General features: G+C 35.0%; 4 protein-coding genes across 5 annotated transcripts; 2 read left to right on the top strand and 2 right to left on the bottom strand.

Moving 5' to 3' along the window:
- The first annotated feature begins 1,957 nt into the window (after nt 1-1,957).
- Nucleotides 1,958-4,740, top strand: LOC120213783 (probable aldo-keto reductase 2). 2 transcript variants are annotated; one of them, XR_005524810.1, is made up of 5 exons: nt 1,958-2,398; nt 2,492-2,664; nt 2,756-2,860; nt 3,431-3,817; nt 4,618-4,740. XR_005524810.1 is itself a non-coding variant. In XM_039211844.1 (4 exons), the coding sequence occupies exons 1-4, from the start codon at nt 1,973-1,975 to the stop codon at nt 3,765-3,767; spliced, it is 1,038 nt and encodes a 345-aa protein (XP_039067775.1). In that variant the 5' UTR covers nt 1,958-1,972; the 3' UTR covers nt 3,768-3,980. The 2 variants fall into 2 exon arrangements, 1 of the variants encoding a protein (XP_039067775.1); XM_039211844.1 differs by lacking the exon at nt 4,618-4,740 and having other exon boundaries at nt 2,756-2,858; nt 3,432-3,980.
- A 3,042-nt stretch (nt 4,741-7,782) lies between these two features.
- On the top strand, nt 7,783-9,365 carry LOC120213633 (rho GDP-dissociation inhibitor 1-like). The gene is made up of 5 exons (XM_039211721.1): nt 7,783-8,161; nt 8,312-8,378; nt 8,626-8,842; nt 9,046-9,172; nt 9,264-9,365. Exons 1-5 carry the CDS (start codon nt 7,940-7,942, stop codon nt 9,363-9,365), a joined length of 735 nt encoding a protein of 244 aa, XP_039067652.1. The 5' UTR covers nt 7,783-7,939.
- A 1,342-nt stretch (nt 9,366-10,707) lies between these two features.
- Nucleotides 10,708-14,426, bottom strand: LOC120213782. The gene is made up of 5 exons (XM_039211843.1): nt 14,290-14,426; nt 13,893-14,066; nt 13,471-13,677; nt 11,569-13,266; nt 10,708-11,325 (listed from the first exon to the last, which is right to left on the bottom strand). Exons 1-5 carry the CDS (start codon nt 14,324-14,326, stop codon nt 10,769-10,771), a joined length of 2,673 nt encoding a protein of 890 aa, XP_039067774.1. The 5' UTR covers nt 14,327-14,426; the 3' UTR covers nt 10,708-10,768.
- A 1,725-nt stretch (nt 14,427-16,151) lies between these two features.
- Nucleotides 16,152-19,737, bottom strand: LOC120213632. The gene is made up of 7 exons (XM_039211719.1): nt 19,262-19,737; nt 18,763-18,880; nt 17,814-18,682; nt 17,562-17,664; nt 16,708-17,477; nt 16,460-16,558; nt 16,152-16,305 (listed from the first exon to the last, which is right to left on the bottom strand). The coding sequence occupies exons 1-7, from the start codon at nt 19,706-19,708 to the stop codon at nt 16,291-16,293; spliced, it is 2,421 nt and encodes an 806-aa protein (XP_039067650.1). The 5' UTR covers nt 19,709-19,737; the 3' UTR covers nt 16,152-16,290.
- Between the last annotated feature and the right edge of the window lie 2,243 nt (nt 19,738-21,980).

Here is a 21,980-nt window from a genome sequence, read left to right as displayed (position 1 = left end):
CGTCGTTGTCCGAGTTACACGACCAACAACCGTAATCACGGTAAATTTGAAATAACCGAAAACGTAACCCACGATTGCGATTTGACACCCTGAGTAGACTGCCTGCAAGGCCGACGCCTTGGGATCCATCTCTCTCAAGGCCTAACGTAACGAAGAAGAGAACCGGAATATCCGGAGCAAAAATTCTATTCACTATATACTCTTTATAATCATCTTATATTGATGAAATAAATGATTTGTGTGTGTGTTTTTTTAATTTTATTAAAAAAATAAGATAATTCTATTGAACGACAATTAATTAAGGTTAAAAAATAACGATGTTGGGCGCAATTGAAAATACGATAAAAACATAATATTTTAATAAAACATAACCTAAAATGTTACATTTTTTAAATGTTTTTGATTGAACTTAAAATATCTATAAAGAAATAAAGAAAATTGTATCAAATCTAAAATATTATACTTTTTACTACATTTTATATTTAAAAAATGGCTTTCAAAATTCTTGGACAGTTATGCGGTGCGACGCTTTAGTATACGGTTAAAATAAAATATTATCGGTTTTGTTATTATTTTAGATAACAAAATTGGTAAAAAAATGATCGAAAATATTATTATTTTTATTGATTATAATAACCTATATAGGTAAACGCGGAAGAAAAAAACTTATTTTTTAACCAGATTTTTTCTACCGTATTTACCTATATAAATAATTATAATCGATAAAAATAATAATATTTTTAATATTTTTTTTATCAATTTTATTATTTAAAATAATAACAAAATCGGTAACAACTTATTTTAGCATTATACTAAATCACCACCTTTTTCATTTTATAACCTGGCGGCTAATTGTGTTTCCCTCCCTTTTACATTTTATAATCCGGCGGCTAATTCCATACGCTACCCATTTCTTTTGCATTATTATAATAAAACAATTCTAATATATAAATTTTGAGATATTTACTGAGGATAATTATTTAATATATTTGTAGTAAGGTAAGTAAAATTCAATTTAATTTAGAAAAATATTTTCATTTTCATTTATTGGAGTTTTTTTTTTTTTAGATTTAGAGTTCGAGTCGATTTTAAATTTATAAAATTCAGATAATCAATAAGATAAAAAAATATAATTTTTAACTAAGTTATTTGATTCAAAGTTTGATTTTTAATTAAATTTAAACTAAATACTCCTTTCTATTCATATTTTTCACTAAGAATACCTTTTTTTTAATTTTGTTCATTAGTTTTATGTTTTATTCAATTTTAACAATTTAGTGACTTAACTGATAAAATTCATAGTTTAGTGACCCATAGAGTAATTTCTCAATTTTTTAGTAAAACAAAAAAAGTTAGGCTAAAGTATACAAATGTCCCCTTACTATAGGATATTACTTTATTAAATCAGTCGACTATTAAAAGTTACAAAATGATATTTCGATTATAAGACGTTGCTTTATTAAGTCCCTCTACTATTAAAAGTTACAAAATAATCATCCGACTATTCATTATGTTCAAAAGTCTTCTTTTTTTGTTAAAAAAAATGACAGTTGTCTAAGTTGAACTTTAACATGATAACTGAGATATGATAGTCATTTGAGATTCCATGATCAAATTTTATCATATCACAGTCAACAAGTTAAAGTTCAGCTCAGAGTACCATCAATTTTTTAACAGAAAAAGATGATTTTGGAATGTAATGAATAGTCGGGTGACTATTTTATAACTGTTAATAGTCAAGGGACTCAATAAAATAACACTCTATAGTCAGATGACCATCTATATACTTTACCCAAAACGTTATCATAATGCCTGTTACTAACATAGGTTCTTACGTAATGGCTGTCAAATTTCCGCAGTTTTTTAATGTTTCGCGCTCTCTCGATCTCCCCTTTCCACCCACTATATTACAGTACCGAAACCTTCCTTCCCCATCACCACAAATTCCTTGAAGTTCAGTGATACATAAAAAATGGCGACCCTCAAAGTCGGGAGGATCAAGTTGGGTTCTCAGGGCCTCGAAGTGTCAGCTCAAGGCATCGGTTGCATGGGGATGTCCGCCGTGTACGGTTCCCCAAAGCCGGAATCCGACATAATTGCGCTCATCCACCACGCCGTCGATTCCGGGGTCACCCTTCTCGACACCTCCGATGTTTACGGCCCTCACACCAACGAAATCCTCCTCGGGAAGGCGTTGAAAGACCGCGGTGTTCGAGAAAGGGTTGAATTGGCCACAAAGTTCGGTATATATTATACCGATGGCGGCGAAGCGGACATCCGCGGTGACCCTGCTTATGTTCGAGCTGCTTGTGAAGGTAGCTTGAAACGACTCGGTGTTGATTGCATCGATCTTTATTATCAGCATCGGATTGATACCAGGGTCCCCATTGAAGTCACGGTTTGTGTTTTGTTTATACGTTTTCTTGATGATGATGTTGTTCATAAAGTGTTTGTGTTAATGCCGCAGTAAAATGGTTTTTTTTTTACCCAGATTGGGGAAGTTAAGAAGCTAGTTGAAGAAGGTAAAGTCAAGTACGTAGGTTTGTCTGAGGCGTCGGCTTCGACGATTCGGAGGGCGCATGCTGTGCATCCTATAAGTGCTGTGCAGTTAGAATGGTCTTTGTGGTCCAGAGATGTTGAAGCTGACATTATTCCAACTTGCAGGTTTGTTTGTTCATAAGATTTGAACAAATTTTAAATGGAAAAAAAGTGTGGGAGTTCTTTACTTTGATGTGATTTCTCTTCTTTTTTTCAGGGAACTTGGGATTGGGATTGTTGCTTACAGTCCCCTTGGGAGAGGGTTCTTTGCATTAGGGCCTAAAATTGTGGATACTTTGTCCAATGACGACTTCAGGAAGGTTTGTAGCTTCTCTTTCACAGTCTACTGAATAAAAGGATAGTTGACATCATCTGAACATCGCTTGTGGAATTTTTTTTCCTTTGACAGCGTATCAAATAATAATTCAAAATCTAATGATGCAACTGCACAAAAACATGATAAAAAAAAGTCCATTTTTTTGTTTACACAATCCAAAACTGAAAAAAAATGTTTTTTTTTCAGTTTCAGCTTTTTACTGATATTCTTATTCTGGGATCAATTTATATAGTTATATTGTTGGATCAACCAATTGTTGGTTGAACTAGTTGACTCGATTAGTACGTTGAATTTTAAATCCATGTGAATGACTCTTATCTAAAGTTTTGCAAGACTGCAAGTACCTCTTGTGGTTCATAGCATCACTTGAGGATAAAAGAACTTTTTCTTTAGTTGGATCATCGTTAAACAAAATTAGGTCCATTCTAGCAACAATCGCATGTGTTAAGTTATCAAATAGTTGCCGAATTGAATCATGAAATAGCCTGGTATTTTGTTGTCTTTACTTTAATGACACAATAATTTGAATAAAAATCTGCAAAAAAAAATTACACAGAATCTACCAAGGTTCCGGCCTGAAAATATGGAGCATAACCGACGCCTTTACGATCGAGTTAATGAGATAGCAGCAAAGAAAGGGTGCACCCCACCACAGCTTGCATTGGCTTGGGTCCATCACCAAGGGAATGATGTCTGCCCCATTCCTGGAACCACCAAAATCGAAAACTTCAACCAGAACATCGGAGCTTTGTCGGTAAAATTAACACCCGAAGAGATGTCCGAGCTCAAATCCTTTGCTTCAGCAGATTCTGTAAAAGGAGAAAGATATGGTTTAGTCCGTGCTACCTACAATGAATCTGAAACTCCTTCATTGTCTTCAAGGAAACCCTGAATGAGTACACTTCTTGCCACCACCATATTTGATGAAATCTTCATGATGAGGTATGGTCTTAAACTTAAACGTAATGCCCTGGATATGTGTTTCGGAACCACCATGATCGAGTCTCTATGTTGTTTCCAGAGAATAAGATTATGTCAAAAGTATCAATAGGTCTGCTGTTGTGATGATAGTTTGCTAAGTTTGTCATGTTTAGATTGTGTACTCCAGGGATAATGAAGCAAAAGTTTCTGAAACAAGCAATTTAAGTATATATTTCGGATGGTAATGTCGATGTCAGCACATATATTGCTTCATTAGGGATTGAATCTGTGGTACCCGAGCTCGTTATTTTTCTTCTGAAATCCAGGCTAAGAGTACGCTTGAACAAAATTTGAATGTGCTATGTTCAAAGATCTACATGTTTGCCCTAATCTATTCTGAAATGCATGGATTAAGAAAAAAGATCCGATCAGTTGAGTGGGCCAGTTTAATCTAGAACCGGTGGCATGTCCGGTCTGATTACCTATCATTAATGAACTAATACAAAACTGGTTTAATTGGTAATTTTAGTTAAAAGATCGGATTGAACTAATTAAAAACCGATTCTATACATTCTAAAATATTATTTGTATTTAATGATATTTGTAGTTTTAATTGTTTGATTATATATCTGATCGATTTAACTTCTGATTCGAGTTTTTTTTCCTTACATTGCTGAAATAACATGTTTTGTTTATGGAAATGAAGGAAAAAGATGTGGAATAATTCACCACATTGAAAAAAGTTGACTGAAAGTGGGGTTATTAGCTCCGCACATGACTCAATGAGTCACTTAAACACCATGACTGCATTCCTCTGCTAGATAAGCTAAAAAAAGGGACCCTAAACTTATAAAAAACTCCATTGCTGAACCTGTTGAAGTCTTGAAGCTACTGTTAACAGAAAGAAGAAAATGGAAACAAAGTTAGGAGAATATAGCTAGGAACCCAAGGCCTGGAAGTGTTGGCTGACGGTCTAGGTTGCTTATGGTCCACACAGTGATGGTCTTTGTGTGGCTAGAGATGTTGAGGAAGAAATAGTTCTTGCTTGCAGGTTAGCCATTGATTATAGGATTATAAGCAATGTTGCTCGTACTCTTCGTAAATACTCTGTCCGACATTCGTATCCAATTTAGGTATGGGAATAGACAGGAAACATGGGGAAAAATGAACAATCCCACGTTCTCTATATACTTAAACCCGACATTCAGACCCGAGTTCGAGTAACTTAGATTATAAGACCAACAATGGTTTTGGATATGGATAATTAGAAATTTCAAAATTTTACAATGACTCGTTGCTTTTTCATTTTATCAGGGAACTTGGTATTGGTATTGCTGCTTATAGTTGTTTGCGGAGAGGGGTCATGTTGAATCATGTTTTATAATATTTTGATATAACAAATTTAAGGCAAAATGTTTTTGGACTTGAATTGAATTTGTTCAAAGTTTTCAAAAATAATTCAAAGTCCATTAAATTAGAATTTGATCACAAAATGTTTTTCTGGGTAAATAGTACCGATATTGTTCTTACAATATCGATACTGCATGAACAATACTGATATTGTTCACGTGGTACCGATACCAAAGGTAAGAAAAGTATCGATACTCTCAAGGTAATATCGATACTACCAGTTTGCTCAAATTCCAGAATACAAAATAGGTACTGATACCTAAATGGGTACCGATACTACTTAACACAGTAGTATCGATACCATGATCATAGTATCGATACCGATTCCAGCCCAACGGCTAGTTGATTTAAAAATAACAAAGGAAGTACTGATACTCATTAAAGGAGTACCAATACTCCCTGTCTTGGACAGTTGTATTTTGCAGAGAATTTTATCCCTAACGGCTCTAAATCATCCCAACGGCTAGAAACGGTCACAAACACATTCTAACATATAAAAACAAGTTGAGGACACTTGAAGAAGGGTTAGAAAACCTATCTAAGAAATCAAATACAAGAGAAGAGTTTTTCATTCATATTTTACTTTCTCTTGTAAATATTTTTGTTCTTGTGAGTTTAATTCTTTGTAAACACCTACCTTAGAGAAGTTTTCTTGTTTACATTTTTTACCTTTGTAAAAGGGGAGTGATTCTAGTTAACCCTGCTAAAAGCTAAGGATTTGTAAATGTTATCTTTTGATCCTGTGGAAAAAAAAGAACAAATTAGTGAATTCGTTAGAAAATCCTGGGTGAGAAGGTAAGGTCGATGAGGTATACTTAGTTGAAGAAGTCGAACCACAATAAATATTTGTGCATCAATTTTCTCATCCTTTAAATCTCCTTAATCCCTAAACTATTCTCAAATCCACTTCAACCCCTCTTGGAAAATCTTCGGTTGTCAATTTGAGCTTCATTTTCCAATCCCAACAGTTCCTTTCTTCATGGCCTAAACTGGTGCAAACTTTTTTCCGAAGATGACTTCAGAAAGGTTCGTTCTATCCTGTAACATCCTTAAGAATGTCCTGAAACAGTTTGTTTATGTTAAATGCTTTGGCATATCAAGTTTTGATAGACTCTTGATGTATCAATGATTCAATGCATGATTTTCTTCTGTGATAAAACGTCGTAAAGGTGTTTCCCATGAACCAGTGAGTATCGAATTCGGTCTGTCCGTGTTCTAAGTAGGGGATATCTTGATTTTCTGGTACATGTTTCTAAATTCCTTTCTTTCAATGATAATGCCAATTTCTATCGATTTCTGCAGTTACTTCCAAGGTTCAAACCCGAAAACCTTGAGCACAAACACCTATTCGAGCAGGTCGTTGAGATGGCTAAGAGAAAAGGGTGCAGCCCATCACAGCTTGCTTTAGCCTGTGTTCATCATCAGCGGGACGATGTGTGTCCAATACCAGGGACTACCAGGATTGAAAACCTTAATGATAATAAAAGGGCCTTGTCCACTAACACCGGCAGAGATGGGCGAACTCGACTCCATTGCTTCACCAGATGCTGTAAAAGGAGACAGGTACGCTGAAACTGTCCATATGTATTTTAAGGGTTCTTGAAGAGTTTGTGTTCTAATACTCATGTCCGAATATATGTCGAGCGCTAGTATCAAATACGGATCGTTCGAGAAAAATTAAGAGTCGAAACAATACAGTGAACCACATACTGACTTAATTGCACTACTGTGTTTTCGGACACACTCGTATCCGGCACACCAAAATCCGACTAACAGAGCCAATGAACCATAAAATCTATCTTTCTCATGCACCCCGGTAGTTCCAACCGCACATACACAGATGATCAACCAAATCCATTTATACAAACAAACAAAAAATCAATCAAAGAAAAGAAAATAAACAAGAAGAGATCACATAGCTGGATATCTTGAGTAATTATTAGATGATAATTTTCAAGTATTGGTGGGGAGTGGAGTTTTTAAGCAAGTATGAATCAATGCTCAAATCCTAACCACTGTGCTATTGCCCCGGACCCCCAAAGCCTAACCACTTCTTCAATTCAAGCCCATAATTATTAATCTAAGAGAGAATTTATCATTTAGTCCTTGAACTTGGTAATTTTTCATTTTGGTCCCTAAACTTCTTTCGGGCCCACATTAGTCCCTCAACTTGGCAATTTTTTTCAACTTGTTGCATGATTTTTTTAATGCACATTAGTCTCGGAACATGGTAAATTTTCCCAACTTGGTCCCTAAACTTAGATTTCATTAATGACTAAAATGTCCGATGGAATCCTAGTTAGAACTAAGTTGAAAAATGTTGTCAATTTCAGGACTAATATGAACAAAAAAACAGGGATCAGATAAAAAACTAAATATGAGGACTAAATATTACTTTGTCCCTTAATCTGATTCAAACTTTGAATTATCATCCCTTCTGTTCCAACTGCCTTCCATGTCAGGTGTTATGTCATAAATGAATGCAAATTTATTTTCCTCATCCCAACCAAGGCATGTTGATGGACATAGAAACAAAAATAATAGTAATCACCAATAGAATCCATAAATTCTTTGTTAAAATCATAGAAATTTGGTGCAATTTCAACCCCACAAAACCAACTTTGAATGTGAAGTTTCTTCCTTCTTTACTTCATACACTATGCATGCATATATGTATATATATATTAAATGCTTTCCTTGGAGATAGCCTCATAGGGGAGAAAAGAAAGAAAAATGTCAGCTGCTGTTGGAATTTTCTCAGCATCCAAACAAAATGGTTTCATGAAAAATGAAAGAAACAACAATAATAATGATAGAGAAGCAAAGAACAATGCTGATCACCATGAAGATGATGAGAATGAGGTTGATGAAGAAGATGATTGCGTTGTGAAACCTGACAAGGAACTGGATCTTGGTCCTCTGTTGTCACTCAAAGAGCAACTTGAAAAGGACAAGGTATATATATATATATATATATATGCATGCATGTATGTATGCACGTGTTATGTATCATGTATGTATTTGTTACCTATATGTATTTGTGTATGTATGTATTTGAATGAAGCTAAAGAACTTCCTTTTTTTTTCTATTTCTTGATTTCCAAGGATGATGAAAGTCTGAGGAAATGGAAGGAGAAGCTTCTTGGGAGTGTTGATATGTCTGCAGTTGGAGGTAACAAATTTTTTTCCTCGAATTATTGTGAGTGTGATAAAATCTAATTCTTTTTTAAATATTTGAATTTGAGATTAGGATTCGATACATACGTAGACACCCGCTCCTTAATAATGAAAGAACATAAAAAATTGGTTAAACATATTCGAATCGAATATATATCAATATCCAAGACTCATCCAGTAACATAAATCATAGATTTTAGTCAAAAAAATGGAAATTAACCAAATTTATGCAATGAAAGCAGAGACTGAGGAGCCAGAAGTTAAGATAGAAAGCCTCTCCATCATGTGTAGGGGCCGAGCAGATATTGTTTTGCCTATTCCATTTGCTTCAAAGCCAAAGAGCAGTCTTTTTGTACTAAGGGAAGGAAGCCGATATCGCCTCAAATTCTCCTTCACCGTCTCTGACAACGTCGTCTCCGGTCTTAAATACACCAACACTGTCTGGAAGTCTGGAGTTAGGTAAGTATCAGATACGAATATATTTTATTATCCTCGTATTTATATTTAAAAATATGAACTCATGAGTCATGAACATACTAGTAACTCGATGCAAATAAGTCATAACATGATATTATAATCGTTATTTTATGAATTCAGTTGAGATAGCATTCGTTATGTTCGTAACTAAAATCATGTTCGTGACTATAATTTGAATTTTTGACAGTGGAGAAGACGAAAGTGGTGTTGGGAACATTTAGTCCTCAAAAGGAACCTTACACTTGTGAATTGGAAGGAGAAGCTACCCCTTCGGGCTTCTTTGCTAGAGGCTCATACTCTGCAAGAACCAAGGTAAATTATTATTATTATTATTTTACTAATAATATAATATCAATAAAAAAAATATTTTTATTATTAAAATATAATCTGTTTATGCAGTTCGTTTGTAGATGATGATGACAAAGCATATTTTAACATAAATTTTATTTTACTTTTCAAACATATAATACTATATATTGGTTTAATGATTCTATTCACTGATTAGTATATACATATAGTTTGGAATAAAATTGGAATGATCAAAAAGTTTGGGTACTAATTTAGAATGGATGTCATAGTTTGAGGATAAAAATGAAATGTTCAAAAGTTTGAGAACTGAATTAAAATGATAGTCATAATTTACATATGAAATTGGAGCATTTTTTGATATTATATTTTTTTTAAATCATACCTAACATTTTGTTTTGGTTATGTTTTTGTTACTCCCGTCAAATAAAAATTAACAATGATGTAATGCCACGTTAGCATTGAATAATAGAAAATACTATATCAGAATCATCGCTAATTCTTTAATGATGTGTGACCGAAACAAAATCAGAACTTAACATTAATAATTATTCTGAAAAAATAATAATTAAATGACCGAAACATACATTAAATAATAAGTGAGGGATCAAATAGGTAGTTTACCCTAAAATACATAGCTGTCAAGATAAGCGATGTTCCTCTCCACGTATGAAAAACCTGCCCACAGATGTATAACTTCTAAATTTCCAAGTAATCAAATTGGAAAAATAGAAAACATCTCGTGTTCTATATTCACTGTATTTTACTGCCCACAGATTTTTACTTCTCATTTTCCATCCCTTTCTCACTGACCAAACAGAGTGCCATTTTCATTCAGTTCAATTAAAGCACCATAACAATCGTTAATCACTAAAACTGAACTTTAAGAACTGTATTCTCTGCATCTTCCCTTCAGTTTTTAAACCCAAACTTCTCACTTCCCATCCCATTCTCAGAGGCCAAACAAAAAATAGTAAAAAAACTGAACTTTAAAGACTATATATTCAGTGTATTTTCTCCAATCATAACCTTGTTTTCCATCATTTTCTCAGAGACCAAACAAGGTTTCATTTTCATTAAGCATAAAAATAAATCATTAAAAGACACATTCCAAATTTAGTAAAAATCTGAACTTTAAGGATTGCATAATCCGAAAAACACAGAGACAGAGCGAAAAGGAACGATTAGATCTCGAAGAATTTGCAAATGGCAAGTAAGGCCCCAAGTCTCCGGTGGTGGTGATAAGTCTCAACAGTAAGCGTTGTATGAGTTTTGGTGGGGGGGGGGGGGAAACAACCATCCGACGGCGGCGGAGAGAGAATTGACAACAAGAACAACAATGCCTGGTTCGTTTGCAGCGCTGGGTTTCGATCAAAATCGATTTTTTGTTGGAATTGTTGATGGAGAATTGCCATCTCAACGTGATTTTGCAGTCTAAATTCAGGGTTAGTGCATTCTCCATAAAATTTCTAAAAAAAATCTCCTATGTTGCTTTCGGATTTGAAGAGTTCTATATACTATTAAGCTAAGAATTGAAAAGGAATCACCACTCGATAATGTCTAGCATAATCAAAATTCAGTTCATTGGGAGCATTTATGATCCTAATTTACATACGAACAGCACACAAACTGTGCCCAAAGTGGCCTACCTTTCACTTTCCTCTTCTCCTTTTTAATATCAGCTTCATACCTTGCCGGAGAATTCCATTCTTGCGTTGTTTCGACATCGGTCGGTTCGGCATCAGGTGATTCAGGTCCCAGAATTGAGCTAACTTTAGTAACCATGGCTACATTTGAGATCGGGGACTTTGGCTTCGTCTCATTAATGGCTTCACCAAGTAGGCTCTTGAGCGGAGTGTGTTGCTTCGCATTCCAGTTTGTTACCTTTGCTATGATCTCTTCGTTCTTCTTTCTTCCGTGTGATTCGTTTGCCGTGTGAGTGAGAGAAGGAAACCAGCCTGCTTGTAGTGGCACGGCGGTGGCGGTTTGATCGGTACCTCCGGGTTCAACCAATGTCATGAAAGATGGTGGCTCGAATTCATCGGCTTTATCGAGTTGTTCTCCTGATGCAACTGTTGGTTTCTTTCTGGTGGCTTTCTCCTGTTCCGACGACAGGTGTGAGTCGGTTATCAGCGGGTTGTCTGATCGGGTTGAAATAACTGTTCCGTGCACACAAAAGAAAAAGAAATGAACTTAGTTCTTGGAACAAAATTTTCCAACAACTACTCTATGCGACAAAATAAAGCATTTATGATGGGAGAATGCAATGAGTATCAGCCTATGTTACTCGGACTCGGGTGTGAATGTCGAATCCGAGTGTGTCTGCCATCGGTATCATCGGATCGAACGAGTTCTAAATATCGTACAAGTCCATAAACGGTTAGTTTAAGAATCTAACATACCTGAAACGGATCCCCACTGACCATCCAAGCTATCGGCTTGACTACTTGATTTCGAAACGTCACCAATGGTTGCACCAAGTTGAGGTTTAATAGAGCAATTATCGACCTCCCCTTGCAAACTTATAGTGCTAGACCCCGACATTTCTGCTCTGGACTCTCCGGTACGACTATCATCAACAGCATCAGAATTTTGAGTGGCAGGCTCGGTATCTGGATGTATCCACTCCTTGTTCAACTGGTCCAGTGAAGATTCATCAAACTCGTTTCCTCCGCTGTTCTCTACCACAGAAGCCATAACCTCGCCCACGCACTCTCCTTGTTCCTTGTCATCCCTGCTTATTTTGGATTCCTTTATGTCACCTGGACTGTTCCAAACTCTATTCGAGTGTGGACCTTCGGTTTCCGGTAAGGCTCTCGTATATTCATTACTACCTTCCTTTGTGAGAACTGGGGATTGATGATGACGGATAACCGATTCAGATTTGGAATCTTCAAGTAAGTTCAGTGCAGGGTTGGTTTGGGACACAGAAGAATCCGATATTAGCATGCTTTTCACATTATTTTTGTCATCGATTCTTCTCGTATCGTCAATTTCAGCTAAATCGATTACCCCAGTTCTTGCAGATTCAGGAACATCCATATCATCACTGCCATACACATTATTTAACTTTCTGGCCTCAACATAAACGGGCTGCTTTTCTTCAAGAGAGCAGACTTCTGAGCCTGTCTCGTTCTCAGTTGTATCAGCATCAACAAGGGACCCCAATGCATCCGACCCTTTGTCGAGCTGAATCATATCAGCTTTCCCCTCAACAAGCCCTTCTTTAACAATAGCCGGATTATTTCGGTCGAGTTTATAGATATCTTCAGCAACACGAGTACGTGAAGTATCTGCTTTGCTGTCTTCATTCAGCTTATTCAATGGGAAAGTATCGGATTTCTCATGGGAAACACGGTCTCTATCTTCATCTTTCTCGTCAACAATGATTTCTTCAGAAGCTAAGGTCTCCAATTCGGACAATTTCACCATGTTATCATCTTCCGTTTTGTCGTAGTCCTCATTTGAATCGAAAGAAGTATCAGACACTGTAACTAGTGCTGCATCAGTCAGTATTTGAGAGGTATACAAAGAAGCATCAATGTCTTTTGCAGATTCAGCTTTAGGGGAAAGATCATCAGTAACCATGCTGAGAGCCAACTCATCGCCGTTCTCTTTATCTTCAACAATTTTATCAGCCAACCGAGTATTCAAAGTTATATCATCTGTCCCCTCGGATGTTGCACAAGCTTGCTCAGAGTTCGATTCTACAACATTCATTAGGTTCTCTTCTAAATTAATCCCCAGGTTTCCGTTTTCATCAGCCTCTTGCTCAGCATTTTTATTAATGGATGTTCTACAAGCCAACCTGTCACCAACCTCTTCCTCCAATTGAACCATTACATCGTTCAAAACCGTACCTGAAGTTCCATCCGGTCTCGTTTCAGACATAGACACGGTTTCAGATATTTCACCATCTTCAGTATCAGTCTCCAGCCTAAGAGAGCATTTGACCACCTTATCACTGCTACCGACTTCCCTACTCTCCTCCGAGACATCCTGCCTAACAGAGCCTTCTGCCACCGTACCATCACCACCGAGTTTTCCTCTCTCTTCCGGGACGTCCATTAGTGGTTCCGTTTCGATTGCAATTACATCACCTGTTAAATGGCCCGACAATTAAGCATAAAAAACATGAACTTCTGAAATACAGCAAAGCTTTCCAAAGACGTGAAGCATCAAAAACACTTGATTCTCATACTAAACCCTACATTCATGCAGGACGGTAGCAAATTCGATAAGGTCGTATAACTCGAATCAACCGACAACAATTTACATCATCAAGTCTAATAATAAAAACTTACAGGTATCTTCACAGTCTTTGAAAGAAACAGTGGGAGTAAGATCATTGCCAGCAACACTGTCTTGCCTTCCCAGACCAAAACCACCCTCTTGAAACTCCATCTCCGCATCGGAAAAGACTTCATCTTCCGATCGGACGGAAATCGCTCCAACTCCACCAATATGTTTCTCCAAATTACAGCTTTCCACAACTTTAGGAACTCCAGCAACTAGATTCAGCAAAACCAACACATTTGGTTCATTAGTCCAACAAATTGTCCCCAACTAGCCCGTACGTATGTATCAAAATCAAAACTTGACCAACTAGATTCACCAATGCCGACACATTTGGTTCATTAATTCAACCTAACCAGCCATTCACAAGTGTCGAAATCAAAACTTTTCCACTTTGAAAGGGACTATTATGCAAAGAGAGGAACTTTACAGGGGGTTTTGTGACACTCTCCATAAAGTGGTTCCTCAGCTGAATTAAATAGCTTGTGACCTTCAATGGTTCCACAGATCTTCTTGTGAGAACGCCTCTGTTTTGCACTTGGATGAGGGTTTGGAAATGGCCACCCACATTTGTGACATAAATGAACTCCGTGGCTCTCGTGCCCTGCAAAAATCAAAGGTTATTCCATTAACCACCCTTAGAAACACACTTAAAATGGAAGAAAATAAAGGCAGAATGAAAGAGAAAGTTGCAGTTTCTCGAGAAACAAGAAATTTGCTTTATTTTTTTTCCAGGAAAATGAGGGAGTATGAAAAAAAGAAGAGAAACTTCAACCACCCCAGAAAATAACGAAAAAAAATGAACATAAAAATAAAAGAAGGAAAACCTGAGGAATGATTTTTCTCCGGGGTTTGAATGTCCATGACTAAAAGGACTAAGACCAATAAACAAGAGGAAAGAGATGAAGAAAAATAAACGAAGTTTCTTTCTTTTTTTCACACAAAGATAGCTGAGACCAGACAGAGAAGACTGTCTTTAATGAAGTGTGTGTCTGAAGTTGGATAATAATAGTGTGAAAAAGGGCAAAGGTTTACTTATTTTAATTAAAAAAATTACTTTTAGATAAATTATGCATTTAGTATCTAAACTATTAATTTTAGTCTGTTTTAATATTTAAATTTTTATTTTTTTAAAATCATACATAATATTTAATTTTCATTTCATTTTAGTACCTTCATTGAAAACTTAACGCGTTTAGTGCATAAACTATTAGTTTTGATCCGTTTTAATATCTAAATTTTTAATTTTTTCAAAACTTAATGTTAAATTTTAAATGGATACTAAAATGAAATAAAAACTAAATTTTTTAATAAAAAATACTAAAATAAAATAAAAACTAAACTAAACTATAGATATAATTTTAAAAAATAAAAAATTTAATATTAAAACTAATAATTTAAATACTAAACATATAATTTATCATAAAAATTTCAACGTGCAGTTTAAAAAATTGAACTTTTAATGGTGCAGTTTGTCAGTTTCGATGGTGGGACATAAGTCATAACTCGGAATGAACTCAGTAGAGGGGTGTACGGAAAGTTGATAACGTCGTTAACTGTTACCCCATGTGCGCTTGTTATCAACAAGCCTTGGTCAAGCTTTTTTTACTAGGTAAACTACACATTAGTACCCAACTATCACTTTGTTTCATTTTGGTCACTTAAATTTTTTTTCTAGGTTTAATTTTGATTTCATTTTGATCTCTACTGTTTAACAGAACATCATCATTGACATATTTAATAATTATATAAAATTAAAATTAAATTAAAATCATATATTTATGCTTAATTAGAAAATAAGTACCCAAATTATATCATTTTTTTCAAATAAGTGCCAAAACTTTTTTTCGATTCATCTAGATACCTAATGTTACAAATATTACCACTTTAGGTTCCTCAAACGTTAAATATCTTGTTAAATGACATGTGTCATGTTCCTAATCCATAAATCTCGAATTCCTAAAAATCCCTTGTTTGCAACATTAATTTCTCTTAAATTACAAAAAAACTCCGAATTCATAAAAATCCTAAATCCATAACACTAAAATACGTCGTCCTTGTCGGATTGTTCTTGCCATCTTCCTAATCAGACGTCGTCATCCTTACTATCGATTGGTCGTCGAGAACACTTGAGGTTACAATTTGTAACATCGAGGTTTGTCGAGATACACACATCGATTGACTCTTGTTTCTGTGCATGGGGTTATTGGTCGTCGAGTGAAGTTGAGACAAGTGGAGGTTTATCGACGACAAAAGATGACAGTCAACATGGGTTTAAGGGATAAAATTAGAATTTTCAAAGTTTTTGGTCTTTTTTCTAAAAAATTTCCAAAATTTTTGGGTTTTTTAAATATAATTTTGAATAAATTTTTTAAACTACCTTCCATGTATCCTTTAACGACATAATTTTACGACCGTTACGATCAAGGAACTTAAAATGATAACGTTTGTAACATTATGCATCTTGTTGAATCGAAAAAAAAACATACACCTATTTGGAGAAAGCGATATAATTAGAGTACTTATTTTCTAATTAAACCTATATCTAATTTATACTTTTATTACATTAGATGATATTACCGATTTAACCAATTGAGCCAATCGCTTAAGGGTCACACCTTTAAGAAAAATTACTTTTTTACTTCCCATTCAAATAGGATGCTGCACTTTTTATCTTACATGGAGAAATGGTGAAAAAGTTAATACAAGCAGAGGTTTAGCCTGGTATGAAATGGGGATTATCATCAAAGCTAACTAGAAAGTAAACTACTTGTTTGACGATTCTGACACCGGACGAATGTCGTGTTCTTCAACATAATCGGTAACGCTCATCGCTGTCCACTCTACATGAACAAGATTGAATTGAGATTACTTGACAAGCAAGAAACCATGAGATGAAGCTAATATGCAGTAATTTAGCAGTAGGGGATTGTTTATTAGAAATGGCAGATGGTTCAGAGAAGCTCTTTTATGGAATGCAAAGTTTAAATCACTTACTGGGATTCTGCAGTGAATGCTTAGATGGTAGTTCATTTCGCTGAGACAGGCTTTGGCTCGTTCTTCGGCACCCGAAGCTTTCTTGCATGCTTCTTTGATCTGAATCGAGAATGGTACGGATTTAACACAACTTTCTGTAGTGATAACAATATATAGCAAGTATACGGATGATAATGAAGTGAAGACAAACTTGCAAGATCGATAAACATTATGTCGTTTCGTAAAAAGGCGATAAAGATTCGTGTTACCTGATCAATGCAAATATCGGTCTGATCTTTGGCAACCATGGCAGATTTCTCCAACTTATTCCGTAGGCACGATATTTGTTTAATCAAATCCAAGGCCACTTCTTCAGCATCTTGCATCTGATTTCTTGAGAATTCGAATGACCTCTCAGCGTGAAGCCGGAACGAAGAACAGTTTAAACAAGTACAAATACCTCTGCATCCACGTGGATTTCGTTTGAGGATTCGCTTTTGAAGACTAGCAGACTGCATTGCAGGTGTTATAGAGGCTTCAACTAAGTTGTCAGCTTCAATTTGCCTTTCATGGTTTACACATTTCTCTGTAGACTTTATGCAGTCCTCTTCAGTTTCAAGAGGTAATTGACAAACCGTCAATTTAGCATCTTCTCGTGGCAATAAACCAGAATCGATAAGAGAGCTTGATGACATGACTGGCGACTCAACCACATCTTTAGGCCTAGATTCTTCCTTCCGATTTGTATCCGACGCAGAAGGTTTAACAAGCAGTGGGGGCTCCTGCCGTGAATCTATAATCATTGGGGATTCAGGTACTTGATTAGGAGACTGTGTAACTTTATGGTTGGATGAACACGTAGCCGTTGCTGTAACCGCAGGCAGCTTAATATCATCACCAGTATGATGCTCTACTGGATGACTTTCGCCATTGAAAGTTTCTGTGCATGTGTCTTTGCCTGAGGTAGAGAATGGCGAAAGCGGCTTTTCTTTGGAACATTTCTCAACTTTCAGCGACTGAATATTTCCCAAAGCACCTACTAAAGCATCAAAGAAAAGGGATAGAACTTAGAAATACTAAGGCTCATAGAATTATGTGAATTGGAGAGTTGAGGAGCACTCACAGGAGTTATGGCTTGTTATATTTATCAAATACGGAAGCAATCTTCTATAACTGAATGAACCCGTAATTTTCGATAACTTCAGATGCAAGTGCGGGTTTGGAACCTATTCAAAATTGCAAACTCAACAACATTAGCATAACATGTCTTTAAACATTCATCCTTAATTTTGATATGCGCCTATAGAGTTGATAAATCAGACACTGCATATAAACTACCATAGTCGGAAACACAGGAACGTTGATTGAAACTTACCATTTTGCTTTTAGGACTTGAGTCTGGATTTTTATTCAAATCCTGAGCATTGTTTCTGCATAATGTCTCATTTGTCGACTTTTGAGTAACTTGATCTATGGCCTGTGAAACATGATCCACTGTGTTGCTTTTGCTATCGTCGATCGCACACTTAGAGGGCATGTCTGAATCAGGCGGTGCAGTCGACATACATTCTCCATTCAAGTCTTTTTGTTCCAAGACTTGACCATCATTGTCACCACTCTGTTGTGAACTGCATTTTCTGTTCCCTCCCATTTCAGAGGATGTAGGATCCACAGCATTCAGGTGCTGACATTCAAAGGAGTCAAAAATGGTAGCTTTCAGCATCCATTCATTCTCCGACTTCTCAACGTCAGCTTTAGAACTTCCCGCAACTTTATAATCACAAGATTCAGGCTTATCATTAAGTGTAGACAAAGTCTGATCCAAAACTTCAAGACTTCCAGCATTGCAAGGATATTCAACATTAGGTTTTGCAACCTCACCATCCGTCATTGTTTTATTACCAGAAACCACACCAACTAAATTTTCCTGGTTGAAATGAGAACCCCCTATAGTTGATGAATCCTTTTTTGAGCAGTTCAAATCCTGGTCTTCACAAGAAGCTCGCAACTCGAGTTTCTGAATTTCTCCATTAACAAGTGGCATCGAGGAAGACTCATTTTCCGTTGAGACAAAGGACTCAACTGATGTTGCAATCGATGAATTACCAGAATCAGTGTTATGAATCTCCAAGGAGCAGCTAGTTGTCTTATCTGGCAATGTTTCTGGACCATTTGAAGCCGACAAATGCTTGTCTTCAAAACCCTTCTCGGAATTTCGACACTGACCCGATTGAGAACCTGTAAAGATCAAATACAAGAATGTTTGTCATAGTTTTAACTACACATTCCATTGCTTGAAATGAGAATATAAGCAAAGAGAAAACGAGCAGGGGATTTACCAGAACTGCCTTTTTCGATATCCATCAAATAAGGAAGCAATCTTCTGTAGCTGAATGAGCCTGGCGTTTTGAAAAGCCTCGCACGAGAGCATGGTTTAATAACCTAATCCACGACACATAAGCAACCAGCATTACTAAACAAAATCACCAAGAATTATTTAGGCATCAATAATCAAGTTGAATGTAATACAAGCCATATAAAGCTCGAACTTGACTCGAAGTCGGCAACTCGAAACTTCATCATTGTTCAATGTCGATAGATAAAGTGATAAAAACTGGATTACATGAGTTCGCTAAACGAAGCTTGTCATATACTACTAGATTATAGTGTTAAGATGCTCAAACTCGATTACCTCGATAACAAGTAAAAAAACAGCATTCAATTTGAAAAGGAAATTCCAAAAACTAGAATTAAAACTAATAGCAAAAGTGTCAACCAAACTTCAAATTAAACGAAAAAGAATAATTCATATTAAGATCTTACTGATTTCATCGAATAACCCATGCCCTTTTCACATTGCTTCTTCTCTTTTTGATCTGAGAATTCGATTCCATTTCTTTCCACCGCCGGTTCAACTCCAAAGATCTCAGCATCAGGTGGAGTCGACTGCACAAAATCTTCGTTCGAAACATCCAACTTTTTGAAACCCCCATTTTCAAAGGGCTCCCGAGCAATCTTATTGGCGTAAGAGGGAGAGACGGCACGTGTTAAGCGTAGATCTTCGATGTAAACGGAAGATGAATTGTATCCCACCGGTGAACCTTCATCTGGTGAGTTATTTTTTACTTTCTTGACAAAGGGTTGCAGATCATAGTGGCTTCTTGCGCTTTTAACCTGGGATTCGATACGACTAAAGCCTCCCGTTAACGAACGGGTTATCAGAAGGGATCGTCGCTTCCGCTTCATAGAGATTTGCTTTAGATCCGCCATTGATGAAACCCTCAGCTGCAAACTGTGAATGAAAGAGAAGGAGAAGATTGAAAAGGTGGCGGCACAGCCGAGATGATAACTATAAGCATAAGAATGGCGGGAAAGACATGGCTGAATATTGGCGGGAAATAATATGGGTTTGGGCCTTACAATTTATGGGCTACTTCCAACTTTAATGGTTTAATACCTTTAGGGTGCGTTTGGTTCACGGAATGTAAGATTACCAGTGAGAATAAAAGATTACCAGCGAATAGGATTACTGGGAATGTTGTATTTTGTGTTTGGTTGGTTTAGCAGGAATGTAAGATTACCGTGTTTGGTTAAAGGAATAAAAGATTATTGGAATGTATATTTGACCAAATTGTCCTTATTATATATTTGTATAATATTACAAATTGTAAAATATTTATATATTTTCTTTAAAAAATTAAATTCATAATATTTATATAATTTTTTTTACAAAATTAAAAATATAAAAAAGGTTTAATGAAATGGTAAATTTTTTTAATCCCTGAACTTCATATAAAATTTTAATTATAGAATTTTTTTTGTAAATCTAAAATAATTTAAGGATAAATTTGTAATTTAACCTTCGTAGAATTTTTATTATTCAATGATAGAAGAAGGATATTTTTGAAAAAAAATAATAATTTAAGGACATTTTAGTCCAAAACGCCGGTAATGTTACAATACCTAAGGGAAGGGAGGTAATGACATTCCCAGTAATATACCCAAAAAAATCTACTATTGGTAATAAAACATTATCGGGAATGAGATTCCCGGCCAACCAAACATGGGAATGTGAGATTCTCATCCCATGAGAATCCCACAATCCTTGAACCAGACACCCCCTTAAGGTTTTTAGCTCATGTTCGAAACACTCTCATGAACTCCTTCTATACACTACTTTCCTATGTTAATTGTTTTCCCTCCAATCCAACCAATAATGACATGTGTCATTATTTTAGTGAGTTAAAAAATAATTAAATTAAATAAATGTAAATTATAAAACAAATCCTTCAGTAAAATAGTGATACATGTTAAAATATAATTAGATGATTAAATTATTAAATTAAATTAAAAGTATGATCAAAATGATAGAATATATAACTATTAAGGATTAAATGTGGAATTATGTCAATTTTGTTAATTATCACGTCAACATTATCATTAGATATTAACGACAGGTGGCTTGATTGACAACAATTAAATAGTTAAGTTGTTTGATTCACAAAATTAAAAGATCAACGGTAAAAATAAAAAAGGCTAAATAGTTAAGTTGTCGAATAATAAAAATACTTTTTCTAATATTAAACCCTAAAATTTCATAATTAATTTTTCTAATTCAAACAAATAAATTGTCTATAACGATCTCTTAAATCTAATTTAATTTTATTTCGAGAGTATAAGAAGTTTGTGATATTATTGATTTAATAGTTTACGATATTAACGTGACAATTTATATATATGAATGATAATATAATATGAGAAATGAATTAATTCTCATAAAAAATTAGAAACCAATTTTTTAAAAAATATGAATATATTAAAATTAAATAATCATTTTCACACTAACCTAATAAAATATAACTTACAATTCAACACACCTAATTTTTTTCCACTTATTCAACCTAATTTAGCCCAACACTCACCCCATTATTAAAAAAATCATTTTCTCAATTTCTAAATATTAAAATTATTTTATATAATTGAATTTAAAAAGGATTTATTATGAATATATTAATTTAAGTAAAACCGAATTAATTTAAATTTATAAATAAATTGTTCAAAGTTCAACTTAAACAAAGCGGTGGTTGCGTTATGAAATTGTCGCATTTCATTACAAATTTCCAATTTTATTGTTACGTATGTCTATAAAAATGCCTTGTTTTTCTTCTATTTCAATTGACATTTTCAATTACGATTTTTTTCTTAAACATATCTTTTATTATTATTATTATTATCATTTTAATTAATCCAATTTCGTTAACTAAAAAATTATAATTCTTTTTTTTGTCGTCTGACTAACAAAATGTACAAAATGATCACCCGACTATTCATTATGTTTCAAATTTGTCTTTTTGGTTAAAAAATTGACGGTGGTTGTAGTTGGACGTTAACCTGCTGATTGTGATACGATAGTCGTTTGAGATTCTGAGTTCATATTATAACATATCTTAGTCAACATGTTAACATCCAACTCAAATTATCATCAATTTTTTAATGAAAAATGATGAGTTTGGAACACAATGAATAGTCGGGTGACTATTTT

The sequence above is a fragment of the Hibiscus syriacus genome, unplaced genomic scaffold, assembly GCF_006381635.1.
Source record: "Hibiscus syriacus cultivar Baekdansim isolate YM2019G1 unplaced genomic scaffold, ASM638163v2 tig00110044_pilon, whole genome shotgun sequence".
Lineage (NCBI taxonomy): Eukaryota > Viridiplantae > Streptophyta > Magnoliopsida > Malvales > Malvaceae > Hibiscus > Hibiscus syriacus.
The sequence above is the reverse complement of the archived record's forward strand: the minus strand, read 5'-3'. Positions and strand labels throughout refer to the sequence as shown.

Coding starts and splice junctions, on each gene's coding strand:
- LOC120213783 (XM_039211844.1), top strand. CDS start 1,973: ATGGCGACCCTCAAAGTCGGGAGGATCAAGTTGGGTTCTCAGGGCCTC. Junction 2,399..2,491: donor GGGTCCCCATTGAAGTCACG/GTTTGTGTTTTG, acceptor TTTTTTACCCAG/ATTGGGGAAGTTAAGAAGCT. Junction 2,665..2,755: donor GACATTATTCCAACTTGCAG/GTTTGTTTGTTC, acceptor TCTTTTTTTCAG/GGAACTTGGGATTGGGATTG.
- LOC120213633 (XM_039211721.1), top strand. CDS start 7,940: ATGTCAGCTGCTGTTGGAATTTTCTCAGCATCCAAACAAAATGGTTTC. Junction 8,162..8,311: donor AGCAACTTGAAAAGGACAAG/GTATATATATAT, acceptor TTGATTTCCAAG/GATGATGAAAGTCTGAGGAA. Junction 8,379..8,625: donor TGATATGTCTGCAGTTGGAG/GTAACAAATTTT, acceptor CAATGAAAGCAG/AGACTGAGGAGCCAGAAGTT.
- LOC120213632 (XM_039211719.1), bottom strand. CDS start 19,708: ATGGCGGATCTAAAGCAAATCTCTATGAAGCGGAAGCGACGATCCCTT. Junction 17,665..17,813: donor CAAGTCCTAAAAGCAAAATG/GTAAGTTTCAAT, acceptor AATTTTGAATAG/GTTCCAAACCCGCACTTGCA. Junction 17,478..17,561: donor TATAACAAGCCATAACTCCT/GTGAGTGCTCCT, acceptor TTGATGCTTTAG/TAGGTGCTTTGGGAAATATT.
- LOC120213782 (XM_039211843.1), bottom strand. CDS start 14,326: ATGGACATTCAAACCCCGGAGAAAAATCATTCCTCAG. Junction 13,678..13,892: donor AGAGTGTCACAAAACCCCCT/GTAAAGTTCCTC, acceptor TGCTGAATCTAG/TTGCTGGAGTTCCTAAAGTT. Junction 11,326..11,568: donor TCAGTGGGGATCCGTTTCAG/GTATGTTAGATT, acceptor TGCACGGAACAG/TTATTTCAACCCGATCAGAC.